This window comes from Syzygium oleosum, unplaced genomic scaffold, assembly GCF_021117445.2.
Source record: "Syzygium oleosum isolate NSW1041296 unplaced genomic scaffold, Sole_v2.1 Sole_v2.27, whole genome shotgun sequence".
Lineage (NCBI taxonomy): Eukaryota > Viridiplantae > Streptophyta > Magnoliopsida > Myrtales > Myrtaceae > Syzygium > Syzygium oleosum.
Window position 1 is genome coordinate 724,249 of NW_026607511.1, and position 22,247 is coordinate 746,495.

The 22,247-nt window shown below is 42.0% G+C and overlaps 2 protein-coding genes across 8 annotated transcripts in view; both read left to right on the forward strand.

Moving 5' to 3' along the window:
* Positions 1-5,017: 5,017 nt before the first annotated feature.
* LOC115667788 (uncharacterized) overlaps positions 5,018-22,247 on the forward strand; it is a 64,780-nt gene continuing 47,550 nt past the window's right edge. Inside the window, exons 1-3 of one of the 3 annotated variants that reach the window (XM_056303387.1) lie at positions 5,018-5,227; positions 5,303-5,493; positions 5,642-5,892. In XM_056303387.1, the coding sequence (XP_056159362.1) occupies positions 5,313-5,493; positions 5,642-5,892 (432 nt within the window). In that variant the 5' untranslated portion in view covers positions 5,018-5,227; positions 5,303-5,312. Of the gene's footprint in view, positions 5,494-5,597; positions 5,893-22,247 lie in introns of all 3 variants that reach the window. The other 2 variants (XM_056303386.1, XM_056303388.1) reach the window with 2 other exon arrangements.
* LOC115666338 (protein NTM1-like 9) lies at positions 8,769-21,378 on the forward strand. 5 transcript variants are annotated; one of them, XM_056303398.1, is made up of 5 exons: positions 8,769-8,900; positions 8,977-9,174; positions 9,305-9,591; positions 9,804-9,944; positions 10,055-10,453. In XM_056303398.1, the coding sequence occupies exons 2-5, from the start codon at positions 9,012-9,014 to the stop codon at positions 10,316-10,318; spliced, it is 855 nt and encodes a 284-aa protein (XP_056159373.1). In that variant the 5' UTR covers positions 8,769-8,900; positions 8,977-9,011; the 3' UTR covers positions 10,319-10,453. The 5 variants fall into 5 exon arrangements, with proteins under 5 accessions (XP_056159373.1, XP_056159375.1, XP_056159376.1 ...); XM_056303400.1 differs by having other exon boundaries at positions 8,845-8,937; XM_056303401.1 differs by lacking the exons at positions 8,977-9,174; positions 9,305-9,591; positions 9,804-9,944; positions 10,055-10,453 and adding exons at positions 19,776-19,974; positions 20,105-20,391; positions 20,600-20,740; positions 20,841-21,378 and having other exon boundaries at positions 8,846-8,900.

Consider the following 22,247-nt stretch of genomic DNA (forward strand, 5'->3'; position numbering starts at 1 on the left):
CTACACCCTGAACAAGCTGAAGCGCTACCACTTCTCCCACGGCACACCCTCGTTCACCACCGTCTTTCTTCTTTGTAAACACTGTATACGCACTACCACCACCGCGCCATTGCCACATACTCACATGCCATCATCACCATGTTCTTCATTATCCGCAACCCCCGTTGATCATGAATAAAAGAAACAAATTGCTGCCACCATAGGATTTTCCTTTTTCGCAGCCACTCCCATTGTTTTGAGTGCCATCATCGTCTGCCACAGTCCACCAGCCATGGCGCCGCCACCACTGACCATCGCTTGGAACCATTAAGAATCCATAGCCACCACCGACCATTATGCCAAAGGCAGTGAACCTTCTCCATGACCTGAAACTAATCTTTGTTTCGCCTCAGACATCGGTGAAAGTGTTAGGCTTCACTGTGCACAACAAAAAGGAAGGAGGAAGAAGGGGAAAAAAAGAGGATAGAAGAAAATGGAAATGCAAAATTGTGAGCTGGACCACAAAAAGTGAGTAAATATTCAAGCCCAAACAAGATTTCTAAGCCCACCATCAGCGTAAAAGTGTTAGGGGTAAACACCGGTCCAATTCAACCTAAAAACCAAACCAAATCGGCCTGGACTGATCGATTTCCAAGGAAAACTAGTTCAGTTCCCAGTTTCGTGAACCTAGTGTTGGTTGCAATATAACAACACCCAAGATTTCCATAGCTAGAATCTAGAACACAGTAATAGAGTAAAATGAATTTGTGTACCTATTTGGAATCCATCGTTCTCAATGCGGAACAGCGACGATTCCCAACGCAAGTCTTTTCCTTTATTACCTTCTGTATCACTGGCTCAATGAGACTGCCTCTCACAGTTGGTGTTTGCCCCTTCTGTGAGACAATGTGTGCGTTAAGACTAGAGAAGGCACTTGAGTACTATTTATAGAGTTTTAAGCCACGCCCTCTCATCATCGGCGCCTTACTCGGCCCACACTAGCCAGTCTCATATTAGACTATTTAAGAAACCTTGTATCACACATTATTAGACCAAGCCCGTAAAACAGTTAATTACAATATCAATTAATGTAGCCCACATCATAAAAACTCGTACACCAAGAACTAGTGTAGGATGTTCCTGGTTCTAATGCCGGAATTGGTTTTACCTAGAAACCAGTTCCACTCATTTGGTTCCCAAGTTGAACTGAGACCGAACTAGTTTGGAACCGGTTCACCCGAGGTTATGGATGAATGTTGTAATCGAGTTCTAATTTGGAGACGGCTAGTGGATCCTTGGTAGACTTAGTTTGTTATAAAGCTTGAGAAGTGATTTAGTTTAGTGGCTCAAGAGCTCAGTCTTTGATCAAGCCATGTTGCTTGCTCTTTGTATTCTTCAGAATTAGATCAAGTAATCGTAGGTGGATCACCTAGTTCAAGCTTTGTTTAGTTAATTTTCCAACTTCAGGTGTTGCTGTGTCCTAGTGTTCGTAGTTCTCTTGCGGTTTAGTGATGTTGCTGCTAGGGGTGTCAATTCCCCAAACCAGCCTGAACCGAATCAATCTGAAAATTTCAGGTATTTTTGGGTTGGGTCTCATTCTGGTTCAGGTAATAAGAAAAAGTTTTGGCATCTTGACGGTTTGTTAAAGTTTGGTTCATATATCCGAACCGAACCGAAACACATCGAACACTAAAATGAAACCTCCTCTGCCACAATCCCACTCACCATCACATGATCTGAGAGAGAGATGGTGTGGAGTGCGATGATGTTCGGAGCTCTGCTGGGGCTGGGCATGCAGATCTACTTCGATGCCCTCTACAAACTCCCTTACATGCGCTGCATGTTAACTCCAATTGCTCTTTCCCCCACTTTTGTACCCTAATTTTTCACGATTTCAATCCTCAATCCCCTTGCGTTCTTGTTCATTTTGCTCCTATAAGCATTGGATTGAAGCTTTTGGTACTGGCAAGTGTTTGGTTCAAAAATCAGATCCGTGAAAACATGTTATTGGGATGGGTCTTCGAGTGGCGTTCGAGAACCAACTGGTGATACGGGACGCTCAGCTCCAAGAAGATCTCAACAAGATGCTTGAAAAGGCCAAGGCTGCCGGTAAATTGCTAGGATGGAAAGAAGAGGAAGAAGAAGAATGAAGGGGGAGAAGACGAAGAAGCAGCGGCGGCCCCCTCCCAAAAACAATACCCTGGAAAACCGAAAATTTGGACCTAACATAACCAAACTTATTAGGATTCAGTGCACAATAACAAAGAAATGGAGAGTAAAAGAAGAAAAAAAAAATTGAGATACAAGATTAGCCACGTCTAGTAAAAAATACCACTATAATTAGCACACGATACATCTCCGTTATATCTCTTAATTACAAAAGAAATAGAATGTATATAGGTAACAACATCTATTCATGGGTACAAGCCTAAACTACTAATAAAATACAAGCTCAACATGTAAAAGCCCTTAGATTTCGCCGGGGCGCTGCCCATTCCAACTCTCGTGGGGCGGCCCCCCATGCCCTTTGTGCCTTCATGTTGTTAGGGAGTATGGACTACACACAAACAAAACTATCATTTCGGTGTGGGTTCTGTACGGTTCAAACCTTGGTTTGGGTCACAAAATATATAAAGCATTCGTGTTTGGGTCGGTTCGGGAATCAAAACCAAACCGACCCGTTGACACCCCTACTTGCTTTTGCTCTGATGGACCACCTAGTTCAAATCTAGAACTTACGTATCCTGAAACCGATCACTTGTAATAAGTATGAGACTTATTTGGAAGGAAAATCCATGGGTGAAAAGCTAGTTTTGGTATCGAACGGTGGAAAAGGATTTCCAACTCAAGTTCGAGCAAACACCTGAAAAATATTACTATTTTTATGAAAAATGACTTCTCTGAAAATATTCTTTGAAGTATGATTGGTGGATCTGGTGTAGTTGGTGTTGTCTCCGATCCGTCTCATGCTGGATCGGCTTGAACCGAGAGAAGCTGCTTCCCATCACATTTGAACCTCGCCTTGCTCTTTTAGGCCCCGTTTGGTTCAGCATTTGGAATGCTCATTTGGGGCCTGATTGTTGTCAAAGTGCTGCGACAGTGAATCGGCCGCCATCTTCTTGTGGTTTGATAATGCAGAGTGTGGGTCGACCATGGTGCTGCCACCCTGGGTTCCGAAAGCGAAGACCTCGTTCTCAGGGTCCTTGATGGGGAGGTTGAGGTTGATCATGTGGACGATCGGGGTGAATGTGGGCCTGATGGAAAGGGTGGCATTACGGTTTTGCGGTGGCAATTGTGTTTGTGATAAGTGAGTGGACTGAGGAAGAGAGAGAGAGAGAGAGAGAGAGAGAGAGAGAGAGATATGAAGAGAAAGACGAAGAGAGAGACCTTTTTTACTAGGCTAAATGGGTCAAATATGAGTTATAAGCACACCCATCATGGCCTGCTTTTTTAGGCTTTCATTTTTTCTTAACCCACTTAGGCCTGTTTTATAATAAATGAGTTACCCATATAAAATTGGACCTTCTAAAACTAAGATACAAAATGGGTTCATTTTTGGCGGTTCTACTCGTCACATGAACCTTGATATCTAAGATATGCAGTAGAGATCAACCTCCTCAATAATGGGTCGCATCTTTTTTGCTAAAGATATCAAATACCATAAAAAGGATAACCTGAACACTAAAAAGATTGGGTGTGCACATGAACACGTGGAATTTGCATAATTGCCCTCATTAAACCAAAAATAAAGTTGGGAAAATTCCAATTAAGGACCCCAAGTGGGGTCAAATTCTCAAATAAGGACCCAAAGTGAATATTGTGTACCTCCGCCGGCCCCGGTTATGGCCGGCGGAGGAAGAGAAGAAAAAAAAAAAGAAAAGGAAAAGGAAAAGAAAAAAACAGAAAAAATAATAAAAAAATGAAAAAGAAATCTTGTTCGATGCTTAGGAGCAACTTTCTCACCGCCGGTGGTATTTTGGCCGGCGGGGACCCAGGTTTTTATTTGAGACTTTTTGAGCACTTCAGTCCTTTTTGGATCGACGGACTTCACCTTTATTCGACACAATATTCACTTTGGGTCCTTGTTGGATTGACCCCATGGGATCCTTAAGTGGAATTTTCCAATAAAGTTCGAGGATGATATAAGCATTATTACAAAGATCAAGCCCTATCATGTCATTTCCCTAAATTTTAGACGTCTCGTAGAAGTTATATTTTTTGAAAAATCAACAGCGTTTTAAAATCATAACGATGCGAATCTTTCTTTTCCCTTTAGCTGTCACCAATGCTAAGTGTACACATGTCATATGAAATACTAAAGTCTATTTGACTGGGAACCACTTGCAACTCCATATCGTCATCGCCATGTTGCATGAGATTCTAGAGTATTCTTCACAGTGAAACACTTCCAAGTTTCGAGTTCATATCATGATGTGGTTATTCATGACCGTAGCAGTTGATATGCAATGTATGTAGGTGGTGAGATGCTATGTGACTTGCAAAGTATTGACGTACCTGCTTATTCAAATAAATAAGTGAGCTATATTCAATCATTTAATATAAGTCTCTCTTTTTCTTTTTGTTACGACGAGTGACTAAATCCACTTTCGACCCATATACCAATTTTATGAATATTTTTTAAAATATTAATATCACTAGAAATCTCAAATTGGTATATTCGTGTCACATTTATGCAAAACTAATTTTCATTTCGTAAAAAATTCCAAACCAGTACACCCGAACAACATTTATCCCAAACTAATTTTTGTGCCACAAAAATTTCCAAATTGGTACATCCGTGCCACAATTATCCCAAACTAATTTTCATATTACGAAAAATCTCAAATCACCAAAATTAGGGATTTTAAGATTTTCTAATATAAGATTTTGGTGATTTAGAATTTTTTATTATGAAAATTAGTTTGGGATTAGTATGGCACGAGTGTACCAGTTTGCGACAGGTAGATGCAGCATTCGAGATTTTTTCGTGATATTACTCATTTTTCACAATCGTACCCAACAAAGTTAATACGGGTAATGGAGGAATTCCAAGCGTCCGACGTCAGCAAAAGCATAGTCTTGAGCTTGAAGAGGAATCCACTTCAATTTGAGATTATTATTCAGTGAACAGAACAATGCCTTCTGAAATAAGGGTTAAGAAAAGTGATTGCTTTTGCGCTATAAAGTCCACCCACTTGAATGGGTTCTGGAGTCACACTCTCAAGTCCCAAGCAAAGCAGAGCAAACAGTAAACTCCGTTTCCTCTGTTTTTTCCCCTGCCCTTGTAAGCTGTCTACGCTCATCTTCTCTTGTTCTATTGCAGGTTGAAGTAGATGGGAGCTGTGATCATCCCACAGAATTTGCCGGTCGGATACAGATTCCATCCAACTGACGAGGAATTCGTCGATTATTACTTGAAGAACCGAGTCCTAGGATATGTAGACCATCCCTGCGTTATTCCCGATGTCGACATCTGCAGGTGGGATCCTTGGGAGTTACCACAGAAGTTCCACGGTAACAACAGATACCTCTATCAAATTTGCTTGCTCCTTTGATATAATTTCTCTCCAGCCATGATTCTCGGAAACTTATTACCTTAAGTTTGTGGGTTTGTGGAGCATAATATGTATCATCAATCAGTGAAAAGTCGAGGGAATGACAGGTGAATCAATCATTCCCCCGGATGACAAAGTTCAACAGTGGTGGTTCTTCTGTCTGCAAACCCCCCAACAGGTTAAGAGATCGACTCCCTCGGGCTATTGGAAGAAGACTGGTCCTAATCGGAATGTCAAGGCCAGAGATATGAGCAGAGTAATCGGTAATAAGAAAACATTAGTGTTCCACATTGGTCGGGGCTCTGAGGGCATCAACACCAAGTGGGTCATCCACGAGTATCACTTACTCACCAATGACGTACTCATTCTATCCCTCACTTATTTGTTACAATCTTTTATATTCACAAGGTGCATGAATTCGATAACATGTCATATGAGAAGTATAGCTACAATAATCTGCAGAAACACTTGATTAAAAGTTTCCACGATTCCTAAAGAAGCAAAGAAACATTATTTTGCTCAGTTTCTACTACAGAAGATTGAAATCTTACACATATAAAGAGAATGATATTATTTTCCCAAATTTGTGAGCAGAATATTTTACTGTTGAAGAAAATATGATCGGATGGTATGAACTGGTCTTTTGACAGTTGAATAGGAATTATGTTTTGTGTTGCTTAAAGCATACACAAGATGAGAAGGCTGATAATTCAACCATAGAATTAGCGCGTGGAGCCATTAGCCTGGCAGATTTGGATTCGGATCTTCATCAACCTGATAATTCAACCATAGAATTAGCGGATGGAGCCATTAGCCTGGCAGATTTGGATTCGGATCTTCATCAACCTGATAATTCAACCATAGAATTAGCGCATGGATCCATTAGCCTGGCAGATTTGGAGTCGGATCTTCATCAACCTGATCACGAAGACTCATTTCCTGAGGTGCGAGGAAGAAAGTTCTGTTTATACAATTAAAATCTGTCTTAACAAGAGGCAAGATGTGTTGATGATTAATCTTTTTGCTTGCTAATACAGCCTTTGATCCAAGGAATGATGAATTCACTGATAGAGGGCCCATTTCATCCTGAGAACCGACTTCAAGTTCATCTTTAATCTCACAAACATGATTGTATTTCTGATTTTCAGTGCTATTTATCTGAATATGAGGTTATGATACAAGCGTCTAGTTTAACAGTGGTATCACTTGTAGCTTGTCTTCATTTGGATGGCTATGCCTTGTACTTCTTTGTCATCTGTAATGGAATGGAAACTCTTGCTAAAAGCTTTCACCGGTTCCGTTAGTGAAAAACCGAACTGAGAAGACTCTTCTGACAGTGTTCTCCATCCTGTACACCTCCGTCGTTGCATCTGAAGCTTTATCATTCGCAAGTCGAAATGTGCTGAAGCATTTTGTTTCTCATACTTCATTTATGGTCGAGGATGAATCTGCATCTGAGCTATGCACAGCAATTGCAGATCAAATTGTACTTCGCAATTATTAACCCACTGAACAAGCTGAAGCGCCACTACTTCTTCTCGTTGAATCTATGCTAGGATTGTTTTAGCCCTCACGATTGGCGATGTTAATAAACTGTCGCATCATTCAGTAAAGTTAGTAAGCGGAAATGGAATTTTGCAAGGTTGACGCATGTGCCAGGAAGAGAATTGGCAATTCTAACGCACGCGATTTAACAGGAAATTCTTGTCGAATGTACTGCTCATGGTCAATAAACTGCGGCAAGAGCTAGTAAATATTGGGACGAGCAGCAAGCTCCGATATCTCATCCCGGGATATTTCCCGAGAGGGGGCCGAAAGTCCAAGCCCCAATCTAGAGGAGTTATGGGGCAACTAGCTATATTAGATGTCTTCTACCTCTCATCACTTACACCTTAATATCAAAGATCTATACTTGAGATCAACCACCTCAATAATGGATCGCATCTTTTTGCTCAAGACGTCAAATACCAGAAGATGGAAAACCTGAACTCCAAAAAGATGGGTATGCATTCTTACATGTGGAATTTGTAAAATTACCATCATTAAACCAAAAATAAAGTTTGAGGATAATATTGAGCAATAATAGAAACATCAAGCCCAATCATATCATTTCCCCAAATTTTAGACCTTTCGCAGAAGTTATATCTTTTGGAGAATCAACTGCGCTTTAAATGCGAATCTTTTTTTGCCCTTTAGCTATCACCAATGCTCAGTGTACACATGTCATATGAAATGCTAAAGTCTACTTGGCTGGGACCCAATTGCAGCTCCATATCATCATCGGCATGTTGAATGAGATTCTAGAGTATTCTTTACAGTGAAACAGTTCCAAGTTTCAACTTCACATCATGATGTGGTTATTCATGACTGTAGGAGTTGATATGCAATGTATGTAGCTGGTGATATGCTATGTGACTAGCAAAGCTTTCACGTGCCTGCACATTCCAACAAATAAGTGAGCTATATTCAATCGTTTAATATAAGTCTGTTCCTCTTTCTTTTTGTTATGATGAGTGACTTAATCAACTTTGGACCCATAATCCAATTTTATGAATATTCTTTAAAGGCTTAATATCAGTAAAAATCTCAAATTAATTTACATGTACCACATTTACACAAAACTAATTTTCATGTCACAAAAAATTCAAAACTAGTGCGCCCATGCCACATTTATCCCAAACTTATTTTTGTGTCACAAAAAATCTTAAACCGGTACATCCGTGATATACTTATCCTCAACTAATTTTCATATTACAGAAAATCTCAAATCACGAAAATTACAAATTTTAGGTATTTTCCAATCTATGAAAATTAGTTAGAGGGACCCACCCATGGGTAGCTCAGTTGGTTAGGACGTACTTGGGATTGTGTGGTTAGACGCCTTGGCCCGGGTTCGATTCCCTAGGAGACTTGTGATTTAAGTGGGAGGCCATGGCGGTGGGTTCTTTGTCTTTGTCTCCCAGGAATAGTCGAGTGCGCAAACCGGCCCGGACACCTCGGTTACAAAAAAAAAAAAAAATTAGTTAGAGGGTAAGTGTGGCACGGGTGTAGCAGTTTGTGATTTCCTGCAACACAAAAATTATTTTGAGATATATGTGATATGAATGTACTAATTTGAGACTTTTTTGTGGTATTACCCATTTTTCCAGAATTGTACCCAACAAAGTTAATCCAGGTGATGGAGGAATCCCGGCCGTCTGTCGTCAGCAAAAGCGTGTCTTGAGCTTGAAGTGGGATCCACTGAACAGTACAATGCCTTCTGAGACAAGGGTGAAGAAAAGTGGTTGCTTTTGTGACTATAAAGTCGACCCACTTGAATGGACTTTGGAGTCACACTCTCAAGTCCCAAGCAAAGCAGAGCAAACAGTAAACTTCCTTTCCTCTGTTTTTTTCCCCTGCCCTTGTCAGTTGTCCACGTTCATCTTCTCTTGTTCTGTTGCAGGTTGAGGTTGCGACTCATAGGCATCATCAAATCGAATGGAGACATGGCCGGTGGGACTCAGATTCCGACCGACCGAAGACGAACTCGTCGATCATCATCTTAGAGGGAAGCTCAAGGGAAAACTAGAACCATGTTGCCTCATCCCAGAGCTATACATCTACGAGTGTGAGCCGCCAGATTTGTTCAATTCATACAATAGTAAGAGCATAGCGTGGTGCTAGTCCTTTGAGGCTTCTCTATTTTTCTATTTTCCCATGTTTTTATGCTATTTGCTTGTTGCCTAAGAGATTGTACTCGATGAATTCATTTAACTGTTCTGTGTTTGTAGAAAAATCGGCAATACCATCAGATGGACGGGAGTGCTTCTTCTTCTGTCCTTGCGGGGACAATATTCCGAATAATCGTCGTTCTAATAATAGGATGACAGAATTTGGATATTGGAAAGATACCTGTAAGAAACGCGTCATCCGATCCCTGGACACTGGCAAGCAGATAGGGATCAGGAAGATTTTGGTTTACTATGAAGGTCGACAACCAAAAGGCCGCAAGACCGATGTGGTCATGCACGAATATCTCCTAAACTCAAGTGTCTCTGACAGTAAAATCTCCGGCCCGGTACTCGATTTTTCCTCTTCTAATCCCTCTAACTGAGCATCGTTAAGGTGTTTACCAGTGCAGGTATGGTTGAATATGGTTTAGAATATCAAGAATAGCTTAACTTTAATCGGCGATCTGCCATCCATCCTACGCATAGAATATTTCATTTGTATATGGTTATGATGGTCTCTGTTTGTAGAACTCGGATCCTCATCCTTTCATCTTTGCAGATGGCCTTTGTTCTGTGTCACATAATCGACAGGAAATGTAAGAAAGCGAGGTCACCGAAAGTGAGTACTTCGGTCAGTTCAAGCGCCGCTAGTACTCCTCATGACTCCGGAAATGGACGAGCCCACGAAATTAGTGCACAGGTAACCAAAAATTGCTCTGGGTTGTTGACATAAAGCAATATGATCTACCAATATGTCTAGCTAAACTAAAGCTTTTAAATGTTCTTTCCCCTCCTCTTTTCTCCCTCCAGGCATATGAGGAAATTATGATCGAAACAGAAAATCAGAATGAGATATCGATTTCCAGTATGCCAGACGGTAATGTGCCTGTTATTCCTCAGCAGGCCCAGATGTACGAAGAGCAAAGCCTGCTTTTTAATGGTATTCCGTTTGTAGATGGGCATAGTGATGAATGGTATGATCTTGGATCTGCAAGCGACGGTATTGAGATCTTGGATCTCTGGGATTGCGGACAAACTAGTATGCCAAACGATCTTTCATTTATAAATATTTGATGGACTTACTTGTACCTAGTTACTATGTTGTTGAAATAGGACGGATGGGAGGTGGGTGTACTGTAAAATCTGCAGTTGTGTGACTAGAGATTGTGAGTGTGTATGGTACAATCTATACAGTGCTGCTTATAACCATTAGGTTGTGAATGTTTAGATATTTCAGTATATGCTTTGTGTTGGTTGCAGTTTGAGTGAAGGAAAACCGTTGTGTTGCCCCACTATGCACTGCAAGCAGAGGAGGAATTAATATCAGTCAAATGACTGGTTGTTTTACCTTGTGTTTTCTGGCTAATGAGTGGATGATCCAAGACTCATCCAATTTTAAATGCAACCCTTCCATCTAAACTGCCTGCCAACCCAAAAGTACTAGACAGGACATAGCCTCCAATTTCCACTCTCGCTGAAAATTTTCCCAGATCTCATAAGTGAAATGCCGAACCCCGACGATTCTTCTGACAGTGTTCTCAATCCTGTGCACCTCCATCGTTGCATTTGAAGATTTATCATATGCAAATCAAAACGTGTCGAAGTGTTTTTTTTGTTGCACTTCACTTATGGTTGAGGATGAATTCTGCATCTCAGCTATGCACACCAACTGCTGATCAAATCGTACCTAAGCAATTGTCAACACCCTGAACAAGCGGAAACGCTACCATTTCTCCCACGGCACACCATCGTTCACCACCATCTATCTTCTCTGTAAACATTGCATATGCACTACCACCACCGTGCCATCGCCAGCCGCCACTAATCATTGAACCGGCATACTCACTTGCCATCATCACCATGTTCTTCATTATCCGCAAGCACCGTCGATCATAAATAAAAGAAACAAATTGCTGCCACAGTAGGATTATCCTTTTTCGCAGCCACTCCCATTGTTTTGAGTGCCATCATCGTCTGCTACATTCCACCGTCCATGACTCCACCACCACTGACCATCGCTTGGAACCATGAAGAATCCATAGCCACTACCGACCACGATGCCAAAGGCAGTGAACCTTCTCCATGACTTGAAACTAATCCTTTTATCTCCTCAGGCTGCGGTGAAAGTGTTAGGTTATGCACCACAAAAGGAAGGAAGAAGAAGGGGAAAAAAGAAGACAAAAGAAAGAGGAAATGCATAATTGTGGACTGGACCACAAAATGTGAGTAAATATTCAGGCCCAAACAAGATTTTAAGCCCACCGTCAGTGTAAGTGTAACGGGTGAGCACTAGTTTGGTTCAACCTGAAAACTGAACCGAACCGGCTTAGTCCGACCAGTTTCCAAATAAAATTGGTTCAGTTCCCGGTTTCGCAAACCTAGAACTAGCGTAGGACTGGTTGGGTTCCTCGTTCCAATGCTGGAATAACCGGTTTTACCTAGTCCACTAGTTTGGTTCCCAAGTCGAACTGGGACCAAACTAGTTTGGAACCAGTTTACCCTAGGTTATGGATGAATGTTGTAATCAAATTCTGATTTGGAGATGGCTAGTGGATCCTTGATAGACTTAGTTGGTTATAAATTCAAAGCTTGAGAAGTTGATTTATTTTAGTGGCTCATGATCTTAGTCTCTGATCAAGCCATTTTGCTTGCTCTTTTGTATTATTCATAATTTGATCAAGTAATCGTAGGAGGGCCACCTGGTTCAAGCTTTGTTTATTTAATTTTCCAACTTCCAGTGTTGTTTAGAGTGCAAATGAAAACCATTTTCTTCCCCAGCTCAATTTCTGATCAGAAATAGATTTTTTTATTCTATTTTCCTAGACAAGTTCTAAGCAGAAAGTAACGTTTAATCAATGACACAAAATTTTTGTTTAATAGGTTATTCTTAAATTTTTGTTTCCAGTGGCCGATAAGCTGGGGTGGGCGGCAAGGTCGAGCAAATTTTTGTTCCTTCATGGCGATGAGGTGACTAAATTACGAAACATAAGACTAAAACGACATCGCTTTGACTTAAATTTAATTTTTAATACTAATTTTAATTAAATTAAATTTAAAAAATAAGCTTAAAAAAAAGAGGAGGAGAAGTTAGGCAGGCAAAGCTACATGCCCTTGCCACCGCCGCCGCCCCACCATCACCAGGAGGGCTCGTCGAGGGTGGGGGACGGCCGACGGGGGTCGCCGAGCCCCTGCCAGGGGCCCACGACCCTCCTCGACAGCAGGAGAGGGCTTGTAGGCCCTCGCCCAAATCTGGGCGAGGGGCCGTGACCCTCCCCCAGACAGAGCGAAGGTCACCGGCCCTCGCCCAGACCTGGCTGAGGGCTGATGACCCTTGACCGGTTTGGGGGAGGGTCGTAACTCCTTGCCTGTCGTCAGCGAGGGCTTCTAGCCCTCCCCGTCGGACTTCAGCTCCTCCTTCCTCTTTTTTTAAATCTAAACATTTAGCTTATTTTTAAATTTTAATTAAAAATATAAAAAGTCATGTCATTGTCACGTTGGATTGAAAAAATAATAAAAAAATTCAAGTCAGCATTTTTTGTTAAACGGTATTAAACTTTAGGACTCGATCGAACCAATTTGACAAGTTTTAGGATTTGATTATACTTTTTGCAAATTTTAAGACTCAAATGCATTTTGGTGATAAATTTTATGACTTTTAGTGAACATATTCCTATAAAATACCATAAAAAGGATAATCCGAACACTGGAAAGATGGGTGTGCACTCGAACACGTGGAATTTGCAGAATTACCCTCATTAAACCAAAAATAAAGTTCGAGCACAATAGACAAAGATTAAGCCCTATCAAGTCATTTCCCTAAATTTTGGACCTCTCGTAGAAGTTATATCTTTTGGAAAATCAATTGCGATTTAAGACCGTAACAGCGCGAATCTTTCTTTTTCCTTTAGCTATTACCAAAGCTCAGGGTACACATGTCATATGAAATACTAAAGTCTACTTGACTGGGACCCATTTGCAATTCCATATCATCATCGGCTTTGTTGCATGAGATTCTAGAGTATTCTTCACAGTGAAACACTTCCAAGTTTCAAGTTCACATCATGACGTGGTTATTCAAGACTGAGCATAAAGTAGCATTTAATCAACTACACAAATTTTTTGTTTGATAGATTATTCTTAAATTTCTATTCCCGGCGACCGATGAGCCTGGGTGGGCGGCGGCGGGTAGCAAGATCGAGCGATAAAAAGAGTTATTATTTTTTGTTCATGTTCCAGAAATAGAAAATTAAAAAAAACCTACTTCTCATTTTTGTTTCAAATCTATTTTTGGGCTAAAAATTTGTCTCGGAAATAAATAAAAAAATGAAGTTGTGTTGCCAAACGGATTTCTATTCTAAACTTGTTTCCGAAAGCAGAAAAATAGAAAAACGGGAAACAAAATAGTTATCATTCGCGCGACCTTTGTGACGGCCCAAGCCAAGCGGCGGAGCGTGGGGAGGAGGGATGGCGGTGCGTCCGCATCACTACCTCGGACGTGCGCAGGGGAGTGGGGTACCTCTCTTGTCCCACATCGCTTAGGAAAGGAGCCTTGGGTTTGCTTATAAGGCTTGGGGTTCTATATCTGTGTAACGCGTTTTATACAAGCTTCCACTGTGCTAAGAACAAAGCCTTGAGGGAGGCCCGTGGCTGGGATGGCGATGTATGCGTTCACGCCAAGGCGGGAGGCCCAAAAGAGGACAATATTGGGCTGGGATGAGGGATGGCAGTGCGTTGTGCTTCTTCCCTGCACAAACGCGTTTTTAAAGCCGTAAGCGGTCAATGGGGCAAGCCAAGTGGCGTAGCGCAGGAGGAGGAGGAGGAGCCTTGGGGCGAGCGCGAGGAGGAGGGGAGGGAGCCTTGGGTTTGCTTATAAGGCTTAGGGTTCTATATCTGTGTAACGCGTTTCACACAAGTTTCCGCCTTGCTGAGAACAAAGCCTTGAGGGAGGCTCATAGCTGGGATGGCGATGCGTTCACGCCAGTGCGGGAGGCCCAAAGAGGACAATATTGGGCTGGGATGAGGGATGGCAGTGCGGCCGCGCCTCTTCCCCAAACAACGCGTTGACAATATTACACAATGTAGGCTCGAGGTGTTACACCCTTAGTGTCCTATTGTTCATAGTTCTCTTGTGGTTTAGTGATGCGAATGCTAAGGGTGTCAAAATTCCCCAAACCGACATGAATCGAACCAACCCGAAAATTTCAAGTATTTTTGGAACCCTTCTCATTCTGGTTAGGATAATAAGAAAGAATTTTGGGTATCTTGATGGTTTGTTTCAGTTCGGGTCATATACCCGAACCGAACCGAAACACATCAAACCCTAAAAAGAAACCCTCTCTGCCGCAACCCCACTCACCATCAGATGATCGGAGAGAGAGAGATGGCGTGGAGCATGACATTGTTCGGAACGATGCTGGGGCTGGGCACGCAAATGTACTTCAATGCCCTCTACAAACTCCCTTACATGCGCCGCATGTCAACTCCAATTGCTCCTTCCCCCTCCTTCGAACCCTAATTTTTCATGATTTCAATCCTCAATCCCCTTGCGTTCTTGTTCATTTCGCTCCTATAAGCATTGGATTGAAGCTTTTTGGTACTGGCATGTGTTTGTTTCGAAAATCAGATCCGTGGGAACATGTTATTGGGATGGGTCTTGGAGCGGTGTTCGTGAACCAACTGGTGAAATGGGACTCTCAGCTCCAAGAAGATCTCGACAAGATGCTTGAAAAGGCCAAGGCCGTTGGCAAATTGCTATGAAGGAAAGAAGAAGAAGAACGAAGGGAGAGAGACAAAGAAGTAGCGGCGGCCCCCTCCCAAAAAAAAAAACCTCTGAAAACCGAAAAACCTAGACCTAATAGAACCAAATCATCATTTCGGTGTGGGTTTTGTATGGTTCACACCTTGGTTTGGGTCACAAAATATATATACTTTCATGTTCGAGTCGATTTGAGTATTAGAGAAATCCAAACCGAACTGACCGTTGACACCCCTAGTTGCTGCTGTTGGACCACCTAATTTTGGTCTGGAACCTATGTATCTTGTAACTGATCACCCTTAATAAGTGTTAAGCTTATTTGGGAGGAAAATCCATTGGTGAAAAGCCATTTCCCTTATCAAATGGTGAAAGAGTATTTCCAACTCAATTTCGAGCGAACTCCTGAAAATATTACTATTTTTCAAAACGACTTCTTTGAAAATGTTCTTAGAAGTATCAAATGGTGAAGATTAGGTCTGGGGGTGGCTCTAGTCCGATTGGTGTTGTCTCCGATCCATCCAATGCTGGGCCATCTTGAAGCAAGAGAAGCCGCTTCCCATCACATTTGAACCTCGCCTTGCTCTTTCAGTGGGAGAGGATGAGTTGATGGAGGTGGTAAGTGGAGCCCATGGTGTGGACGGCGATGTCGGAGAAGGAGCCAAAGTTGAAGCACTCGATTTGGACGTGACCGCACAAGGAGGAGAGGTTGCAATCGAGGGCACGAAGCTCATCGCTGGCAGTGGATTGGCCACCATCTTTTCGTGGTTTGGTAATGCAGAGCATGGGTCGACCACGGCACCGCCGCCCTTGGCACCGAAAGCGAAGACCTTGGTCTCGGGGTCCTCGATGGGGAGGTTGAGGTTGATCTTGTGGACAGTAGGGGCAAATGTGGGCACGATGGAAAGGGTGGCGTTAGGGTTTTGCGGTGGCAAATATGGTCGTGATAAGTGAGTGGAGACAGAGAGAGAGGGTTAATTGTGAGAGATGACAAAGAGAGACAAAGAGGGACCTTTTTTGCTGGGCTAAATGGGTCAAATTATAAGCAAACACATCGTGACTTGCTTTTTTAGGCTTTCATTTTTATCTTTACCCACTTAGTCCTAGTTGATAAAAAACGAATTACCCATATATAATTGAGCCTCCTAAAACTAAGATACAAAATTGGTTTATTTATGGCAGGTCTACTACATTGATATCCATGATATGCACTTGAGAGCAACCCCTCAATAATAGGCCACATCCTTTTGCAAAAAAAAATAAAAATAGGGATATGTTCACTAGAAGTCCTAAAACTTGTTAAATTGATTCAATTGAATCATAAAGTTAACACCGTCTAATTTACTAACGAAAAACGCTGATGTGGCTTATTTTAATATTTTCTCTCTCCTTCGCGACAATGATGTGACTAAATTATGAAATATAAGACTAAAACGACTTCGCTTTGGCCTAAATTTAATTTTTAATACTAATTTTATTTAAATGAAATTTAAAAATTAAGCTTAAAAAAAAGGAGGAGAAGTTACGTGGGGAGAGCTACAAGCCCTCGCCACCACCGTCGCCCCACAATCACCAGGAGGGGTCGACGAGGTTGGGGGACGGTTTGGCGGCAGTTGACGGGCCCCTTCGCCCTCACCAGGGGCTCGCGACCTTCGCCGACAGTAGGCGAGGGCTTGTAGGCCCTCGCCCAAATCTGGGCGAGGGTCGTGACCCTCCCCCAGACCGAGCGAGGGTCACTAGCCCTCGCCCAAACCTGGTCGAGGGTTGCCACTAGGTTAGCCGCCAGTGGCGGCCCTCGGCTAGGTCCGAGCGAGGGCCGGCGACCCTCGCTCGGTCTGGCGGAGGGCCATGACTCCTCGCTTGCCTTTGGCGAGGGCTTCCAGCCCTTCCCACCGAACTTCAGCTCCTCCTTCTTTTTCTTTTTAAATCTAAACATTTAACTTATTTTTAAAATTTAATTAAAAAAATATAAAAAGTCACGTCATCATCACGTTGGATTGAAAAAATAAAAAAAAAATCCAAGTCAGCATTTTTTGTTAATAAGTTAGACGGTGTTAACTTTAGGACTCAATCGAACTAATTTGATAAGTTTTAGAACTTGATTATACTTTATGTAAGTTTTGATACTCAAATGCACTTTGGTAATAAGTTTTATGACTTCTAGTGAACATATCTCCATAAAATACCATAAAAAGGATAACCCCGAACGCTAGAAAGATAAGTGTGCACTCGAACACGTGGAATTTGCCAAATTACCCTCATTAAACCAAAAATAAAGTTCGAGCACAATAGACAAAGATCAAGCCCTATCAAGCCATTTCCCTAAATTTTGGACCTCTCGTAGAAGTTATACCTTTTGGAAAATGAAAAAAACCACCAAAAGCCCCAAACTTTACCATCTGTGACACATTTACCCCGAACTTTTTTTTGTGACACCAAAAACCCCGAACTTTGCTTTTTGTGACACATTTACCCCAATGTATTTAGTCCATGGGCATTTTCGTCTTTTCTGCTTTTTCTTCTTTTTTTTTTCTTTTTTTTTTCCTTTCCGGCGAGGGGGGGCCTCGCCGGCGTCGGGCGAGGGCGGTCCTCGCCGGCGTCGGGAGGGTCGACCTCGCCGAGCGGGCGAGGGCCGCCCTCGCTCGCCCGGGCGAGGCGGCCCTCGCCCTATCCGGCGAGGTCGACCCTCGCCGGCGTTGGGCGAGGTCCGCCTCGCCGGGCGAGCGAGGGCGGCCCTCGCCGGCGTCGGGCGAGGTCCGCCTCGCTCGGGCGAGCGAGGGCCGCCCTCGCCCGGCTCGGGCGAGGTCGACCCTCGCCGACGCCGGCGAGGGTCGACCTCGCCGGCGGGCGAGGGCGACCCTCGCTCGCCCAGCGAGGCGACCTCGCCGACGCCGGCGAGGGTCGCGCGTGCGCGACGTCCCTCGCCCGTGCGAGGGCGGACCTCGCCGACGCCGGCGAGGGCCGCCCTTGCTCGACGCCGGCGAGGGCCCCCCTCGCCCGACGCCGGCGAGGCCCCCCCTCGCCGAAAAGGAAAAAAAGAAGAAGGAAAAGACGAAAATGCCCATGGACTAAATACATTGAGGTAAATATGTCACAAAAAGCAAAGTTCGAGGTTTTTGGTGTCACAAAAAAAAGTTCGGGATAAATGTGTCATAGATGGCAAAGTTTGAGATTTTTGGTGATTTTTTCCCTTTGGAAAATCAGCCGTGCTTTAAAACCGCAACAACGCGAATCTTTCTTTTCCCTTTAGCTATTACCAATGCTCAGGGTACACATGTCATATGAAATACTAAAGTCTACTTGACTGAGGCCCACTTGCAACTCCGTGTCATCATCGGCTTGTTGCATGAGATTCTAGAGTATTCTTCACGGTGAAACACTTCCAAGTTTCAACCTCACATCATGATGTGGTTATTCATGACTGCAGGAGTTGATATGCAACGTATGTAGCTGGTGATATGCTACGTGACTTGCAAAGCAGTGACGCACCTGCGTATTCAAATAAATAAGTGAGCTGTATTCAATCATTTAATATAAGTTTGTCTTTTCCGTTTTGTTATGACAAAATCCACTTTAGGCACATAAACCAATTTTATGAATATTCTTTAAAAGATTAATATCACTAAAAATCTCAAATTAATATATTCGTGTCACATTTACATAAAACTAATTTTCATATCACAAAAAATTAAAGAAAAAGGACACCATAAGTATTATAACTTTCTTACGGCGCTTACTTGAGTGTCATAACTTTTTTTCGATTACTTGAGTGCCATAATTTATAAACGACATTCACTTGAGAGTCACTGATATACCTGCACACATTTATCCCACACTAATCATTGTGCCTCAAAAAATTTCAAATTGATATACGTGTGCCACACTTACTCAAAACTTATTTTCATATTACTGAAAATCCCAAATCACCAAAATTAGGGATTTTTGGATTTTCCAATATAAGATTTTGGTGATTTGGTATTTTTTGTGATGTCAAAATTAGTTTTGCATAAGTGTAGCACGAGTATACCAGTTAGAAATTTTTGTAATACAAAAATTAGTTTGGGTTAGATGTGACATGAATATATCAATTTGAGATTGTTTTGTGGTATTACTTATTTTTTAAATAGCAAAAGCCACCAAAAACCCTAAACTGTACCCACTGCGACACGTTTTACCCTAAACTTTTTTTGTGACATCAAAAATCCCAAATTTGCATATGTGTGACACTGAGAACCGTTAAAAATCTGCCTATATAGATGCCCAAACAGTGTTAACATAACACCCATTTGGCTTAAGTAAAATAAAAATAATATTTTTTTGGTTGAAAAATCATCTAAGGAAACCTTTGAGTACAGGTTTAGGGATTTTTGTGTCACAAGAAAAAGTTTAGAGTAAATGTGTCACAGTAGACATAATTTAGGGTTTTTTATGTCAATTATGTGTCACAACGAGTAGTTTGGGATTTTTGTGACTTTTTCTCTTTTTTATAATTGTACCCAATAAAGTTAACACAGGTAGTGGAGGAATTCCAACCGTCTGTCGTCAGCAAAAGCACCGTCTTGAACATGAAGGGGGATCCACTGAACAGTACAATGCCTTCTGAAACAAGGGTGAAGAAAAGTGACTGCCTTTGTGCAATAAAGATGACCCACTGGGAAGGGTCTGGAGTCACACTCTCGAGTCCCAAGCAAAGCGGAGCAAACGGTGAACTCCGTTTCCTCTGTTTTTTCCCCTGCTTTTCTAAGTTGCCAACGCTAATCTTCTCTTGTTCTATTGCAGGTTGAGGTTTAGATTGATAAGGCATCATCAAATTGAATGGCGACATGGCCGGTGGGGCTCAGATTCAAACCGACCAAGGATGAACTCGTCGATCATCACCTTAGAGGGAAGCTCAAGGGAAAACTAGAAGCATTTTGCCTAATCCCAGAGCTATATATCTCCAAGCGGGAGCCTTCCGATTTGTTCATTTTATACAATGGTAACTTCGTAGTGTGGGGCTAGTCCTTTGAGTCTTCTTTTTTTTTCCACCTTCCCGTGCCTTTGTGCTATTTGCTTGTTGCCTAAGAGATTGTACTCATTTAGTTCATTTGAGGGTTCTTCGTTTGTAGAATTATCGGACGTACCATCAGATGGACGGGAGTGCTTCTTCTTCTGTCCCCATGAGGACAAGATACCGAACAGTCTTGGTTCTAATAACAGGATGACGGAGTTAGGATATTGGGAAGATACCTATAAGAAACGCATCATACGATCACCGGACACCGGCAAGAAAATAGGGATTAGGAAGATTTTGGTCTACTATGAAGGTCGACAACCAAGAGGCCACAAGACCGACGTTTTCATGCATCAATATCACCTAAATTCAAAAGTCTCTGACAGTCAAATCTCCGGCCCGGTAATCGATTTTTCCTCTTTTGATCCCTCTAATTGAGCATGTTAGCGTGCTTACCAGTGCAGGTAAGGTTGAATCTGGTTTAGAATTTTAGGAATATCTTAACTTGAGTTTGTGATTCGTTGTCCATCTTATGGATAGAATATTTCATGTATATATGGCTATAATGGTCTCTGTTTATAAAACTCTCCACATCCTTTCATCTTCGCAGATGGCCTTTGTTCTCTGTCACATAATCCACACGAAAGGTAAGAAAGCGAGGTCAGCAAAAGCGAGTACTTCAGCCAGTTTAAGCACCGTCAGTACTCCTCATGACTCTGGAACTGGACAAGCTCACGAAATTAGAGCACAGGTAACCAAAAATTACTCTATGTCAACATAAAGCAATATGTAATCCTGACATATCTAGCTAAAACTAAAGCTTCACTTTTTTCCCTCTTTTCTTCCTTCAGGCATCTGAGGATGTTATGATTGAAACTGAATATCAGAATGAGATGTTGGTTTCCAGTATGCTGGACAGTAACTTGCCTATTATTCCTCAGCAGGCCCAGATGCACGAAGAGCAAAGCTCGCTTTATAATGATTATCAGTTCATAGATGGGCGTAGTGACGAATGTTATGCTATGCCATTTTCTCCAAGCAACTGTATTGAGATCTCGGATCTCTGGAATGTCGTCTAGGGACGGATTAGTACGCCAAACTGAAAGATAGCTATATGATGGCCTTACTTGTACCTAGTTACCATGTTGTTGAGATAGGAGGGATGGGATGTGGGTGTACTGTAAAATCTGTAGTTGTGTGAGAAGAGATTGTGTGTGTGTTTGGTACGAACTGTATGGTGTTGCTTATAAACACCAGGTTGTGAAAGTTTAGATACTTCAGTATTTGTTTTGTGTAGGTTTCAGTGTGAGTAAAGGTAAACCATTGTGTAGCACAACTATGCATTCCAAGCGTCAGAAGTTAATATCTATGATATGACTGGTTTTATTACCTTGTGCTTACTGGCTAATGAGTAGATGATCCAAGACTAATCCAATTTTAGATGCACCTCCTCCATCTAAACTGTCTGCCAACCCAAAAGTACTTGCTCCAAGTACTCCATCCAATTTATAAAGATACTCAAATTTGAGGGGAAGGCGCAAGTATATCCAAGTTTCGATTCAAATTTTTATATAGAAACATGTATTAAAAACTCGTCCGAGTGGCCAGGGTGGACCTTTGCAGTAGTACTTAGCTACATCTCTTGCATCTGATGTAGGAGATGGATCATTACAAACTATAGCATTTATAGAACTGACGTCTTGTTCGGTGTCTATCCATATAAACCCAAGAATCCTACTAGACAATTAGGATACATACCATTTACAACGGCTAAACCCGATCCATTCGAACTAAGCCACCAAAAGGAGCAATCCGAACATAGAAATAGGATGTAACAAATAGAAAGCAAAAGGGTTTCGAGAAATGACTAGCTGTTCTTTATAAATAAAGGAAGAAGCTTTTGATCATAATCGATCATTTTACCAAAAAAATTAACCGAATGTAACCTTTCATCGGATGGAAAGTACCCATAGGTCCAACCGTTGAATATCCCAAAACCTCAACTAGATAAGACTTTACTTCAATAACCAAACAGAATCCTACGCCATTCCCGTTTTGTTCTCCTCTCGGCTGTCTGGTCCATTCATTAAACCCATAATGCTAAATAAGAGGGTGAGCAAAACCACAATCTAGCAAATGACAATCACTTCTACGAAATCAACAAATTATGCAACTTTCTTAACATGTATGCAACCCTATGCATCAAGACTGTAGTACCAATGCAAATTCTCAAATAGCAGTATATTCAACTTATATTT